General features: G+C 52.5%; 1 protein-coding gene across 2 annotated transcripts in view; it reads left to right on the forward strand.

The window, feature by feature from the left end:
* The window catches only part of Myo1d (myosin ID), a 308,773-nt gene extending 296,501 nt beyond the window's left edge, over positions 1-12,272 (forward strand). For both annotated transcript variants that reach the window (XM_076869891.1, XM_076869892.1), the window contains exon 22: positions 9,840-12,272. In XM_076869891.1, coding sequence (XP_076726006.1) covers positions 9,840-9,996 — 157 coding nt within the window. In that variant the 3' untranslated portion in view covers positions 9,997-12,272. The remainder of the gene's footprint in view (positions 1-9,839) is intronic.
* Positions 12,273-15,313: the final 3,041 nt, after the last annotated feature.

Below are 15,313 nucleotides of genomic sequence, written 5' to 3' on the forward strand. Positions count from 1 at the left end.
GTAACTCTGGGTGAGTCCTGAGCCTCTCTGGGCCTCATTTCCTCTTCTGAAAGTAGAACTTGAACTTGCCTCATGTTGTAATGAGGACTCCACAAACTGATGTTTGTAAATCCCTTGTTACTTTTCTGCTATTTGCCGTGAAGGACACCACAGATCCAAATCCAGGGTGGTCGGGTTCTGTGGAGAGTCCTGGTGGGCTTTGGGCTGCTGCCTTCTCTCTGTGTTCCTCCTGGGTTGGGAGGGGAGAGGATTGCCTGGCTGAGGTGTCTCCCCACGCTTGGGACTGGATGTGTAGCTCAGTCGTAGAGTGTGCCGTGTGACAAGGTCCTCGATTTGAACCCCAGCACCACACATGTGCACGAGCGCGCGCGCACACACACACACACACACACACTCACATGAAAAGATGCTCTTGATAAAGAAAACAACTACCTATGAGCTTTCTCCCCCGCAGTACTTTTTGCCAGCTTTTTTGGGGGGAGCAGGGGTAGGGTACTAGAGATGGAGCCCAGGGGCACTTTACCACTGAGACACATCTTCACCATTTTTTATTTTTTTATGCTGAGACAGAGTCTCATCCAGTTGCTCAGGGCCTCACTAAGTTGCTGAGGCTGGCTTTGAACTTGAGATCCTCCTGCCTCAGCCTCCCAAGTCCCTGGGATCACAGGCACATTGCCACCATGCCTGCTGGCCAGCTTTCTTTTGACTAACATTTGACTCCTATATCTTATTGCACCCCTTTTTAACTTTTCTGTGTCATTATGACTCAGGAGTGTTTCTTGGGAGTAGTGTGTAGCTGGGTTTTTAAATTAATCTGAGAAATCCCCTTTAACAGTTGACACATCCAGGGCCCTCGCACTCGTGTGTGCACTTCAGCTCATTCAGGAGTATGGAGTCTTTCCTGTTCTGTTTCTTCTTTGCCTCTTTTCTCTTCCTTTCGGACCTTCCCTGAAGGGTCAGATTCTCTTCTCGCCCTTCCTGTTGTCGGGGAGTCGTGTGTCCTGCCATTCTTGTTTCCCCAATTTTTTTCCCACGTGTGTGCTTATCTGAAGGAAGGCTGAGGTCCTTCAGCATCCCCACTCTCCACCACTGAGACCAGGACCTTGGAACGTCCACTGGGACACCACCCCCCTTTCTTGTCGTCATCCTGGATTTGGGTTCAACTTGACGGTTCACACCCCAGAACTCAGTCCCGTTCACTCCTGTCGTTATAGTTGGTGTTTGCTCTGCTCTGACCTGCCTAGATTTTGCCTGTAAGTCCCCCTGTTTACTCGCCCCGCTGCACCTCGCACTCTCCTTCTGCCCTGGCTCTTTCCTAATGAGGTGTCCTGCGGTGATTCTTCCCATGACAGCAGAGATTGGCCAAGCGACAGAGGCCCTGTGTTCTGAGAAAGTCTTTGCTTTGTCCTCGCTCAGACGATAGACGATAGACGGGGGCAGAATTCCGGGCGAAGGCTGCTCTGCTCTGGGTCAGCCCTTTGAAGAGTGAACTTTTGTCCCCCCAATGGATGAGGCCGGCCTGCCTCTGCGCTGGGAGCTTCTCCTCTCGATTCTTGAGGTTTTCTCCCTGCCTTCAGTGAGCCGCAGTGGATTTGCTTTTCAAGAGGTCAACAGAGAGGAGAGCTGGAGAGGCAAAAATTCTGATGTCCTTTTCACAGGCCGGGAGCCTGTGGAGGGCCTGTCTGTAAGCAGGGCCTCAGTCCTTGTTCCCTCACTGGTGGCCCCAGGTGTGACTCCGGCTAGAGTCAGTGCTTCTGGCAGCCCAGCCTTCTTCCCATGCTGGCTCCAGCGTCCCCTCCTGCCCCCTGCAGCCCCCTGCCACCTGCAGGTCACCCCTTCTTTCCTTTAATGTCCATTTTAGCCATTCCCTTTTTGGAACCATAATCAGGACTTGCCAAATCCTGCAGGAGTCAGGTTTGTCCGTCTTGTTCCTTGCTGAGACCAGTTTCACGCTAGGGGCCGTGGGAGAGCAGAGGCCACAGGTGGACACCACTCAGTGTGAGGCTGGACACCTCGAAAGCTTGGAGGATGACAAGAAATGGCAGCAGGGAGCCGCGGGATGTCGGTGTGCCCGGAACAGAGCTCTCTGATGACACCGCAGGGATGTGCTTGAAGGAGGGCCTGGCTGGGAGGGAGGGCAGAGAAACCAGTTAGGGGGCTGGGCAGGAACCAGGGGAGGGGCGTGGCTCTGGGGGCAGGAACTAGGGAAGGGGCGTGGCTCTGGGGCCAGGAACCAGGGAAGGGGCGTGGCTCTGGGGGCAGGAACCAGGGAAGGGGCGTGGCTCTGGGGGCAGGAACCAGGGAAGGGGCGTGGCTCTGGGGCAGGAACCAGGGAAGGGGCGTGGCTCTGGGGCAGGAACCAGGGGAGGGGCGTGGCTCTGGGGGCAGGAACCAGGGAAGGGGCGTGGCTCTGGGCCGTGGCTGTGACCATGGGGAGAGTCTGAAGAGCTCAGCTCTGCTTGGGCAGTGGAGAAAGAAAAGGGACCTGGACTGAGTCCTGGCCTCCCTGACTGGGGAGCCTCCGGCCCGACAGGCTGGACAAGAGGAGGGAAGCACTTTGGGAGAGGGAGTCAGGAGGATGAGCTCAGCACTGGGCCCAGGAGGACTGAAGGGCATTGGGGGATTTGTCTAGAGGTGGCTGAGAATATATGCTTGGACTTCATGCTAAGATGGCGACAATGATTGGGTACTATCACTGAAACCCCATGCATAGGTGACACCACAGTGAAATGACATATAAAACAAAGAGAAGTGAACATACAGTAACACTTCAGAAATGAGAAAACAGAGCCAAAAAAAGCTCCTACGAGAAGTCTCACCACCCTTGGGGTTTCAGTCTGCTGTCATTTCCTCTTGGGAGCCCACCTCAGCCACCCAAGGCCAGGGCACCCTCCTCTGTGCATCCCGTGCTTAGTCACTACAGGGTGTTGACCTTGCCTATCACCCGTGTCTGATGGAAGGGCCATGACTGGGCCTGACCTACTCGCTCCAGGCAGGGCCCTGCCTGTCATGGTCAGTAGCTGCCAGGGGGCTTGGGGGCCATGTGAGGAGAGCGCCTTGGGGGAAAGGTGTCCCAGGCCAAGAGGTCCTGGGGTAGTGTGAGGGACACAGTGGGCAGGGTGGTAAGTGCAGCCTCTGCCACCTGGGCCCTGGCAGATAGATGCCAGGCTCAGGCGAGGCCTCAGGGTTGCTGACAGGTGACAGCACCTGGATCTGACCCAGCTGTTGCATGACAAGAAATTTTATTTTCTAAGTTAAAATGGTTTTGCCCCAATCCCTCACCAGCCACGGAACCAGAAAGGACTGACTAGTCCAGGAAGCGCAGCCCCGCTGCCCTTGGCTGCCTAGATGCTGGCCTCCTGGTCTCACTTTAGAAGTGACTGTGGTACAAGTGTCTGTTGTACCCCAACAAAAGCAGAAGTGGCATTTCCTATGGCAGGGTTGTGAAAGAGGGGCCCTCTGTGGTTTGAGCCCACAAAGGGGCCTGCTGCTTGAAGGAAATGAAATACAGTATAGAGCTCAGCCAGGCGCTCCAGACACCCCGCTCGGTGGCCCTTGTCCTCAGGGAGCTGGAGAGCACACCTGTCCTGGTGACATCTGGGTGGAAAACCTAGCCTCTAGGGTTCCTCATGAAGCACGGAAGACACTTTTCATCTCTTTGAGAAGCGTCTGTTTACTGCCTCTCTAGGCTTGGTGCAGAGGAAGTGCCTCCCGCCATGTCCTGTGACCTCACACCAGCACCTGGCATCAGCTTCCCACTGTCCTTGGGCACTCCTGCCCACACCCTGAGGACTCCCAGGCCACCGGGCTGCACCCCACTCTCACTGCACTTCCCTTCGGTGCATCTGTTGGATTTAAAATGCATCACCTTGTGCCCAGAAAGAGCTCCACTGAACCACCATGGGGAAGAACCCGCGGTCCATCCTGCCCCTGGCTGAGGGCACCTGACCCACTGACCAGGCCCACTTCATGGGCTGACTTCAGTCTAGAGACCTGCACTGCCAACTGACCAGGGGCCTGGACAGGTAGGGTGCTGGCCTCCTGGTCTCAGGGCTGATTCAGTTCCTCCGCAGCCCAGGGTCCACCCTGGGTCGTCACATTGATCCATTCCTGCATTTACCCTCGGGCGGCCACAGGGAGTGTAGATGAAAAAGGAAGCAAAGTGACTTGGCAAAGGCCATTTGCCTGCGATGATGGCTGAGAACAGATGACTGAGATGAAAGTCCCCCGAAATTCCACAGTTTGCTGAGCCACTAAATCCTGTAACAGAAGATGGGGAGGAAAAAGCCCTCCCCCCGTTGCCAGCCTCCGTCCGCAGCTGTCATTCGGCTTGGCACGCCGTCACAGGAGACACCCTGTTTCCATGTATAAAATCTGTTTTCTTTTCTTTAAAAAATGAAGAAAGGGCTCGCGCTCTATAAAGATTCCAGCACGTGGTAGAGCTCCAGCAAGAGCCAGTCAGGAGGCCCTGGAGCAGCCCTGAGCGCTGCTCAGCTGCAGCAACTTCTTGCCGGTCTTGAAATCATTGGGTCGTACTTGAAAGGGGGAGAGAAAACACGGTGAGAGGCAGGTCTTTTGTTTCCTCTAAATCAGTCCACTTTTTTTTGGTACTGGGGATTGAACCCAGGGATGCTTTACCACTGACTGAGCCATATCTCCAACCCTTCTTATTTTTTGAGACAGGTTCTCACTGTTTCTTAGGGCCTCACTAAGTTGCTGAGGCTGGCCTTGAACTTGCAATCCTCTTGCCTAAGCCTCCAGAGTTATTGGAATTCAGGCATGCACCACCATGCCCAGCTTTTCTTCCTCCCTCCCTCCCTCCCTCCCTCCCTCCCTTCCTTCCTTCCTTTACCAGGGACTGAACTCAGGGGCACATGACCACTGAGCCACCTCTCCAACCCTGAGTTGCTTAGCACCTCACTTTTGCTGAGGCTGGCTTTGAACTCGTGATCCTCCTGCCTCAGCCTCCTGAGCTGCTGGGATTATAGACGTGCGCCACACACCTGGCAAAATCAGTCCACTTTTAAAGGAAAACTCTTGCAATTAAATTCACCAAGAATTGAATCCCACATTTACTACATTCACAGTGTTGCACAACCATCTCCTCTATCTAGTTCTAGAATATTTTCATCACCCCCAAAAGGAAACTGTATGACCATTAAGCAGCCCCACCACACCCCACTCTCCACAGCCCTTTGCAATGGCTCTTGTGTTTTCTGTCTCTGTAGATTCTCTGCTATAGATTTTCCTACTATAAGTGGAACCATACACCATGTGGCCTTGTGTATCTGGCTTTATTTACTAAGCAAAATGTTTTCAAGGTTCATCGTGCTGCAGCATGTGTCAAAACTTTATTTCTTTTTATTGCTGAGTAATAGTCTCCACTGAATTATAATATTTCAATGAATGGACATACCACATTTTGTGGATCCATCCACTGATGGACATTTTGGTTGCTCCCACCTTTTATAAATAGCTCTGCTCTGAATGTTTGTGGACAAGCTTTTGAACATCTGTTTTCATTTCCTTTGGATACATATCTTGGAGTGGAAATGCGGGGTTGTCTTGTCATTCTGTGTTTAACTTACTGAGGAACTGCCACTTGAATCCACATTTTCTTCTTTTGTGGTCTGTCGATGGTAGTGTGTAGATGGCACCATTTGAGTGTGGTTGAGAACAGAAGGAGGGAGGCACTTCTTCTTGCCCTCACTGTTGAGGTATGATCTCAGCCCCCTTTTCGGTCCAGACCCAATAGGCCAGGGCCATCCAGGGCTATGCAAGGAAAAGAGCAGGAGCCCACGGACATCCCGTTACTTGGGGAGTCAACATGAAATGTTTCTTTTCTAAGGAGCAGGCCTCCCTCGGGGACCCCCCATCTCACCGGCTTCTGGCCACTCTTCCTTTGGAATGCACTTCATAGACTGGGTGTGCATTCGTCCTAGGAAATGCTGACAGTCGTGCCCTCTGCTGTCCCCGGCTGAGAGACTGCAGTGGGCATCTGAACTTGGGGAAGTGAGGGGAGAGCAGTGTGCAGAGCAGGTGCACCGAGGCCTGCAACGTCACACGGACCTAGCAAGTCCAGGGCCAGCGGCCTGGCTGGTGTTGCCCATCTCTCCTGGGAGCATCCCCAGCCTCCAGAGCCCTGTGTCTGAGCCCCTGTGAGAGCCTTCTCCGCCCTCCAGGCACCTGCATCCTCAAAGTGGAAGCAGTGCACAAGGCAGGATACTCTGTAAACTTGTCAGATTTAAATAGATTGAGAATCCACCGCCCCATGAAGACAGTCAGGAAGGGACTGTTCAAAACAGAAACATTCGTATGGTTTTTAATGGTGTGAAGAGAACATAAACTGAGTCTGTAATAATAGCTCTCCTGAAATCTCTTTTGGAGGTTCTTGTTCTTAGCACTTGAGAAAGGAGTAAAATTTCCCCCGTGAAGCAAAATCATCGTGTGGGTTTCCCACATACGGTGCTTTATGACCAAGCACCCGGTGCAGATCCCTCGCCAGACTGCAAATCCCATGAGGGCAAGCAGCTTGCCAGGGCTCAGGGGAACCCCACCCCTCCCCCGCTCTCTGGCTACAAACTCACTGGTCTTTCAGGGCCTGGCACAGTGTCTGACGGGGAGTAAGCACTGGGTAAGCGCCAGGGCGAACGAGGGCAGAGGCTAGATCAATGGATGGATGAGAGTATTCGTTCCATTCATCTTCACCGTAATATAGGCAATGGATTTCCTATATATATTTGAGAGTTGCAAAAGACCTTCGTAGAGGTTTGAAAGACTTGGATAAGAATCCAGACCCTCCAGCCCTAAGGCCTCTGGGTCTTACATTAAGACCCCAAAGGAATCAGGAGAACTTTCAAGTGGGCTTAGAAAGCATCACACAGAAACCCCGCTAGGTGGAGAGGGGATGTGGGAGCATCACTAAACGCTGCCTTTTCTTTCCTAATAAGTCTGTGACTCATTCTCATTCAGTTGAGGGTCAGCGTTGAGACACAGGAAGTAGGAATTCATTGTTGCCACAGACCAGAATCTGTGGTCCAGGACAGGGGCAGCTCAGAAATGTGGCCGGGAGAGGAGATGGCAGCAAGGCCCCTTGACATGTACACCGGCCCTTCTGTCCACTTGGGTACAGCTACTCCAGAAGCCCCGTGGGCTGGGCCTGTGGCGTAGAATGCCCAAGAGCCAGCCTTGCCCACGGGAAGGACAGGACAACCAACCACTGTCCTGGGACAGTGCACCCCACTGGGAGGGACAGAACAGCTGTGGGGCTGGCCCAGGAGGGTGGGACAGGGAGAGGGGAGAGGGCCCGGAGCTGGGGAGGGTCGAGTGCAGCAGCTCCTGCTTCCTGGTGGCCTCCAGGAGGGAAGAGAGCCTGCCCCAGCCACACGGGTCCTATCTAGCACCTTCCAGCGAGTGTTCTGCTCTCCCCTCTGCAGGAAGCTCCCTGAGGAAGGGAACTGCCCCCCTCCCCTTCTGTCATCTGCTTCCCCGCTTGCTCCCCAGTGCTTACTGACTGGGACAAAAAGGGACAAGAGCTCTTAGCCCAGCCCAGTGTGGGAGGAGCAACCCAGAGCCAGGGCCCTCCGCAGCTTCCCTCACCCCTCCCACCTCCCAGAGGGCTCAAGACCAAGTCTGTCCTCGGTACCCTGGGTGCTCCTCATGCCTCTCTGTGTTCTCACCAGCCTCTACCGCCTCTTAGAGACCTAGAATAGGTCCAGCAGCGACCAGCTGAGCAGGAGGGGAAGGGCCACTCTGCAGACTCGGGACACCAGGCCAGGAAGGAGGACCCTGCTAGAAGGACTGCACAGGCCCAGGAGCATGGGGTGGGGAGAGCTTGGAGTATGGCCACTTAAGCCCATTCCCCAGGTGATTCTTGAACCCACCAGGTGTACTTTACCAGGTTCCACAGGGGAAGGAGGAGGGCAGAGCCCGGAAAGGGAAGGAAGGGCGCTGGCTCCCAGCAATGAGCTAAGGGTGAGGCACAGGCCCCCTGAGGGTCAGGAGGGAGGCTCAGGAACCAGCCTGGTTCTGGAGACCTCCTCAGCCACAGTAGCACCACAGAGCTGGGGCTTTGCTTGCTTCGGGCTGGCACCAGGACCCCAGGTGAACACTCTACCTGCAGAGCAGCCCTGACTCCTGCAGGAATGGAAGACGGCCTGAGTCATTGCCTCTGATGGGCTCTGCTATTTTTATGTCCAAGTCTGGTTAAAAATAGCTTCTAAGCCAAGCCTTCAGCTGCAGCTGACAAGATATTAAGTATTAGATGCCTAATGCCCATAAGTGATAACCACGGGCCTCTTCCTGGTCCGTTTTCTGCCTCTACATCATAGCTAATCATAGCAGGTAGGAAGCGGTTGTGAGAAGAGGCCCCTAAGAACACCTAAAATTACTTCCCAAACTTCAGAGCCTTCTGGGGTGCGTCATGGGGAGTCCCTAGATATGGTGCCCCGGGCTGGGCACTCCGGGGAAGCCTGGGTTCTCCTGGGCCCGCTGCTGTCAGGCCCCCTCTGGCAGCGCACACAGCCTGACAGGTTGCCTCAGCCTCCGTGCAGTCGCCTCCCGGCCAGGCCAGTACTCAGAAAGCACCTCACATTCACAGCAGCCCAGTGAGGGCACATCCAGACTGGACTGACGCTCAGCATGTACTGGCCTCAGGCCTGGCCTTCCCGCCACACGTGAACATGGCAGCTTGGCGTTCCCTGTTCAACACCAGGAGCAACCTCAGACCAGTGGGTCCAGAAGAGTGTTCAGGGGCACCCAGCCTGTCCACGCCCCCACGTGCCACCCCAGAGTCACGAAGGGATTCCCAAGGCTTTAGGCACATGGGGCAGAGCCAGCCCACCTGACTAGAGGCTCCCAGGCCTTGCCTTTCTCCTCTCCCTCCCCAGCGCAGGCTGGTGTGTGCCTGGATATTAGGTGCCAGCCTAGCTCGACAGGATTCTCAGCTTTAAAAATAAGCAGCAGCTTAAGAATATTCAGTGCAGTGTGAGAAGCCGAAGGAAAGGGCTCCTGTCTCTACAGCAGGGAGAGCCCCGCCATGCTGCCCCTCAGCTCTTGACCCCCCACTTAGAACAAGGAAGCCCTGCATGAGGCCCCTCTCTGGCCAGTAGGAGGCTCATCGCTCCCAGGCCAGGGGAACGTGAGCTCCTACCACACAGGGCTCCTAGTGGACACAGGAGTGGGAGCAACCACCACCTGTACCCGCCATTCCCATCTGCCAGGGTGGTAGGCACCATCTGCAAAGTTGCCTGGGCTCTGTGGCAGCGCCAGGTCCCAACCCCAGCCTCCAGGAGGCACACAGCCTTCAGAGCTAGAACAGCCTTCTCACAGGTGGACTGTGTGATAGAGGGGGGCCAGGGTCAGACTTCCAGCAGGCCCTCCTCTCATCTGGGAGTATGTGGGGGGGAAGTCTCCACTTACCCCCGACAGGCACTGTCCCCCATGGGTCTCCCTGTCACAATCAGCTATAACCAATTAATAGTCACAAGACAGAGAGCCCTACCCCCAGGACACCTAACGCCCAAGACCTGGGGGCTCATGATTCAGCCACACCTTCCTGCCCTGGTCCAGCTGCACACGCTGCCTTCTCCAAAGATGAGCGGCAGGCCCTGTATTTGCTACTGGTGTTGAAGGGTACGCCCAGCACCTGACTCTGCTCTCTCCCAGCTTCCACCTCCCTTTAGCACTCTCAAGCCCTCTCTGGACATCTGTAAAGAAGCAAATAGAACCCACCAGCCCACAGGAGCCTGGCAAGTGGCAGGCCCCTGTGGGTGGCCAGGGAAATCACCCCATTCTAAATCTGCCTGCTAACTGCCTGCCTGGTCTTTTGGTTTTTCCAGTGAGAATCGCCACCTTCAAGTGAACGTCACCAATCCAGTGCAGTGCAGCCTGCATGGGAAGAAGTGCACCGTCTCCGTGGAGACACGGCTCAACCAGCCAGAGCCGGACTTCACCAAGAACCGCTCGGGCTTCATCCTCAGCGTGCCTGGGAACTGACCACTGCACCACAGAGGCCTGGCCTGGGAGCAGGAGGCTGGGCCTAGGGTGAGGCTGTCCCAGGGGCTCGGCCCCTGAGGCCCTCGAGCGCTGGCCCCGCTCAGCCTCCTTCCAGCCTGATTGCCGCATCCCCACTAATGCCACCAGAAAGCAGCTGGCGAGGGCCCAGGCCTGGGGAGGGCCACGCCTGCCTTTCTAAGGCCCTTCCCTGGGAGCTCATCTTCCCAGCTTTCTGCCTTTGGTCTCCATCTTCTGCTGTCTTGACTTTCCACAGTCCCTGCTCAGAAAACCAAAGACCCCGGTATCCTGCTCCAGACCCCTGGGCTGACACCCAGAACACATCTCACCTCAGAGGCAACTGGATGGTACCTTTAGTTGGTGAAGCCATCCCTCAAATGGCCAGGTCAACCCACTGGGCCTTGAGTCAGTCTAGCTGCTGACTCCTGCAAAGAGATGGGCTGGGGGAGCCCAGAATAAAGTTTCCCCAGCAAAAGTGGCGCTACCCCGGGGAACGGAGGAGACCTGGTGGCTGAGCTGAGCTGTAGCCTGTTCTCTCCCCGAGTCCTGCCTGCTGCCTCTCCTCCCCCAAGGTGATTGCAGTCCTGGAGACCCAGCTCAGAGTGCCTAAGCAGACCCTCTTTCCCCAGCCAGCCAAAGCCATCAGGTGAGCAGGTTCACCTATAGACCCCAACAGAGAGTCCCTCCTTCCCAGAGCCTGCCCCTCAGAGACTACCAGTGTCACCAGGAACAAGAAGCCTGGGCCTTCTGACCAACTCTTTGTGGAGACAGTGTGATGATGCCCTGAGGATAACTAACTTCCCTACCTACAGACCACATGCATCTTACACTGATTTTTGCAGTTTGCAGGATTGTTAATCAAATATGGTCTCTGCTGTGGCCACACTGTGTCGGGAGGCCTAATGAGGAAATGCAGGTACGGGGTGAGGGGAGTGCTGGTGCTTGGCAGCTCTCCTCTTCTCACTCCTTATTTCCTACTCACTGGGAAAACTAGGACCAGGGTGGGGTTCCAAACATACAGGAACCATAGGAGGCAGAGCATCAGGAATCGAGAGCATGGGGTCCTGACACTGCAGGCCAGGCCAGGGTCCCCACATCCCCCTGCAAAGCTGTGCACATATCCCTACTGGAGCCTGGGGCCTGTGGGCCTCCTGCCAGGAGAATGCTGCCATCTTGCCAGTTTCTGTCAGCAAAAAAGCACACGCACTTCAGAGACCCTCCCTCTTCCCCAAGCCTCAGCTGTTAAGGATACTGAGGCCTTTGGGCAGCCCAGGCCTCTTTGGGGAGCCTTAAAAAAATAACCTTGGAGCAGATACTCCATAATGAAAGGGGGTGAGGGTATGCCCGTGCCTCAGGAGCAGCTGGTAGGGTATAAAGAGGGCTGACAAATAGTCTTCAGCTTCTGCCACAGATGCTTGCCCCTCCTGATCCTCCCACCCTGACCCAGCGGAACTCACCAAGTGCCTGTGTGCCAGCTCCTGTGTCTTTCCTGGGCCTGATGCAGTCACCTGGCTAACCCAAGGTGGTCCCACCATCCTGGACACCCCACCCCATCCTCCCACCCCCTGCCCAGGATTTGCAGAGATTTGCACTATGTGCAATTTGCAACAAAGAATCCTTTTGGCATCCTGTCCTTGGGAACATTTTCTCATTCTCCAACCTGGTCAGCTGCCTGCACAGTGCAGAGGTGCCACTAGCCCAGTTTAGCAACGCTCATAGTTTTGCCAATCACCAATAGACACTAGTTGAACCATCTAACTGGAACTTCACCTCCCCTTTCCACTTATCGCCCCAAACTTGTTGCTTTACACTAGACACTGCACATGTTTTAAACACACCAAAAGAGATCATGCCAAATGAGTTGCCTGTCAGAGGCTGGATAAAATGAAGGGCTTGGACTCTTCTTTCCCACCCTTTGATGTAGCCTGGGGCCCCTCAGCCCAGCACCAGGGCCTTCCTGTTGAGGCCACTGGATGCTGCTGTCCACAAGCACTTTTTTATAATGTACTAAAAGAAGTCACAGGGTGTGGCAACCGAAGAAAGGTGAAGACTAGGATAGGACTGACCATGGGAATGCATCAGGGGTGCAAAGGGAAGAAGGCAGTGACTGTATGCAATGAAGTGGGTTCTCCTGATTGACTTAAATGCAGTTTTATGGTTTGGTGCATATATTCCTATTTTCCATTAAATTAACTTTATTTCTAAAGCATATTTTGATTTACATTAAGAGCAATAAAGCATTAAATCTTATTTTTAAAGGTGTTCTTCTTCTTATCTGTCATTGAACATTATAATTGTAAAATTTTGGCTTAAAGTCAACTTATTCTAGAGGACAAAAGAGAGCACTAAGCACAAATAATGTAAAATGGAAGATAATTTGTCCAAGGCTTTTCAACAAAAACATTATCAAGGCCAGACACGGTAGCGGACACTTGTAATCCCAGCCCCTGGGCAAGCAGAGAGGCAGGAGGGTCGCAAAGATCGAGGCCAGCCTCAGCAACTTAACAAGACCTAATCTAAAAATAAAAAGGGTTGGAATGTGGTTCAGTGGTAAAGCACTTCTAGGTTCAATCCCAGTAAAGAGTTATTAGTGAATGGGAAGGAAGAATAAAGAGAAGACTGTGGGGAGAGAAGGCTGTGGAGTTAGATCCAAACACTTTCTTATACCATTTTGAAGCCTGTGTTCTAGAATCCAGAAGCTTGGAGCTGGGGATGACAACACATTCCTGTAATCCCAGTGACTCAGAAGGCTAAAATGGATCTCATGTCAAGGCCAGCCTTAGCAATTTAGCAAGATCCTCAAGTCTCAGGGGCTGGGGTCGTGGCTCAGTTACGTGGGTTCAATACTCAGCACCACATAAAAATAAACATCTACAAATGAAAAGAAAAATTTTTAAAAAATCCTCAAGTCTCAAAAAACAATGGGGCCCAGTGGTAGAGCCCCCCTGGGTTCCATGAATAAATAATAAATAAATCTTGAAGCCCATTGCTTGGTGTCAGAGAACATTAACTGAAATAAAAACATGTATACCGGATGGGCTCAGAATCTTATGGCAGAGGACAAAATGGCCTCATTCCAAGGTAGTTGGTTGGAGAAGGGGTGGGGTGGAAGAAGAGGAGAAAGCAAAAATGGGCTCTCAGGAGTGGGAGCTGCAGGCAAACAAGGTGAGGCCTAGTGGGGGCCATGGGGCATTCCCAGCACCTGAGGCTCTGCCACCTCGGAGTGCTTCCCAGTCACTGGCAGGAAAATATGACTCAGTCCATGGGAGTTACCTTGAGGAAACCAGTAACCGTGTTCCCAGGCTGACAGCTTCTAAAAACCAGGTGCAGGAGCAAGAGAAGACCAAGTATCCGCTGCCCTCTCCCTGAGCTGAGGCTGGTGGCATGAGCTCGACAGGACTGGGCCCAAACCACCAGAGTTAGGAGGTTCTTACCCTGCCCACACTGCAGGCTGGGCTGGCTGCTTTTCTGGAAGCCCCAGAACTGAGCTTCTCTGCAGGAAACCTACATAGACCTAAACCTAAACATGGACACAAGTCCACCCCTACTGGCCCAGGAGCCTTTGGGCAGTGAGCATTGAGCAGGGCCAGGCTCAGGGACACAGGAGCAGCAGCCTTAAGCAACAAGCCTTAACATATTGGTCCAAGGGCCAGTGCCCATGCAGAAACCCACTTGGCCAGCACTAGCCAGGCCATATGTGTGAGCTTGACCCTCCTTGGCTCAACATACCGGTCATCCGCCTCCACAAAGGGAGCCCCCACCACTAACCCAAAGCCTACTTAACCTGTGCTGCTTTCTTAATCTCCTTAGTGTGTTCAGCCCTTTCCCCCAGCTCTGTTCCACCTGCCCTCCCCAATAACACAAATCCAATTTAATTCCAAGTGCATAAATCATGCATTAAAAAGTATCCCAGCCTACTCACAAATGACAGGCCCACAAAAAGAGGTCTATGTAATGGATGGTCAGTGCATTTTATTGAATCAGCACAGTACAAAAATAAATAAAAATAAGGAAAGGGGAATTAAATTACAGCCAAACTGAGCTTCATGACTGTCAGATTATAAACCACACATACTCACACTACACATACATACAAAATGAGACAAATATAAATTAATATTAACAATACCCACAGTTTGGTCAAAGAATAGCTACAGAAGAAATTGCACTAAAAAACCAACATATATCACACATGTGTAATTAGCAGTTTCAAATATACAGCTATGAATAGTTCTGAGAGGAAAAAAAATGGCACATTTTCTTTTCATTGCAAGTTTAACAACTGTTGGAACAAAACTAAATTCTAGTAACTGCATGGAAAGAATATATCAACCCTCAGGTTTACAAGAAAAAGAGAAAAACCAAATCCTGAACTATTATTCCTGTGGCTTGTTCTGTGCATGGGTGTAATTTTCACAGCCATCTGTTCTAAGATTATTTTTCTTAAGACACAAAATGCTCCTGGTTTGCATGCACAATATCACTGTAAAAGCAACAATTAAAGAATAAAGGTTTTTTTTTTTTTTTTTTTTTTTTTGTAGGTTAGTTTTTTGTTGTTGTTCTAAAAGTAGTCTTCATAGCAGCATGTCAAATGGGTTCATTGCTTGCACACTCAAGTATATCAGTTGCTCCTTTACAATACTGATGACCAGTGCAAGGGAAGAGAAGAGAACACATAGGCTTCACATTGGTGGAACTAGAGTTGTTTTCTTAATCCACAACATCTCCTGAAATGTGTACCTCCTCCAAAAACAAAAAACAACAATAACAAAAAAAAAAAAAAAAGAATTTTACAGAGAGAGAAGGAAACAGATAAAAAACCGGAATCCTGTGGATGCAACTTAATGGCACAGTTCTAGGCCAGGTTCAGCCAGCTGTATGGACTACAAACATGCACCCTCCTGCTGAGACTAGGCACCTGAAGCTCCTCTTCTGTGCCCGAAGGGGCCAGCTGTGCCCACAGGCCTCCCACCTCGGGTCACGAGTGGCAGCAGGATGTAAAGACAGGCTGCATAAAAACCAGCAGAGAAGAGAGGCTGTGGTAAAGTCTGTGCCAGCAGCCGCAGGTGCCTTCCAGCTCTTCATCCGATTATCTCACAGTCCCAGGAACTGGCTCAGTGTGGGCCTCAAGGAGTAGCTGGAGAAAGGCTCTCCAGCAGGGCAGGCCCTCTTCCCCATCTCTGGGAAAGCCTCAGACCAAAAGGCTCTGCTCCAGGCCTCTTAAATTGGTACCTCAATTTCACAGCTTTCTTTTTTTTTTTTTTTTTTAATGTGAATTTCAGTAGTGCTTGTGCAGAAG

This window comes from Callospermophilus lateralis, chromosome 11, assembly GCF_048772815.1.
Source record: "Callospermophilus lateralis isolate mCalLat2 chromosome 11, mCalLat2.hap1, whole genome shotgun sequence".
NCBI lineage: Eukaryota > Metazoa > Chordata > Mammalia > Rodentia > Sciuridae > Callospermophilus > Callospermophilus lateralis.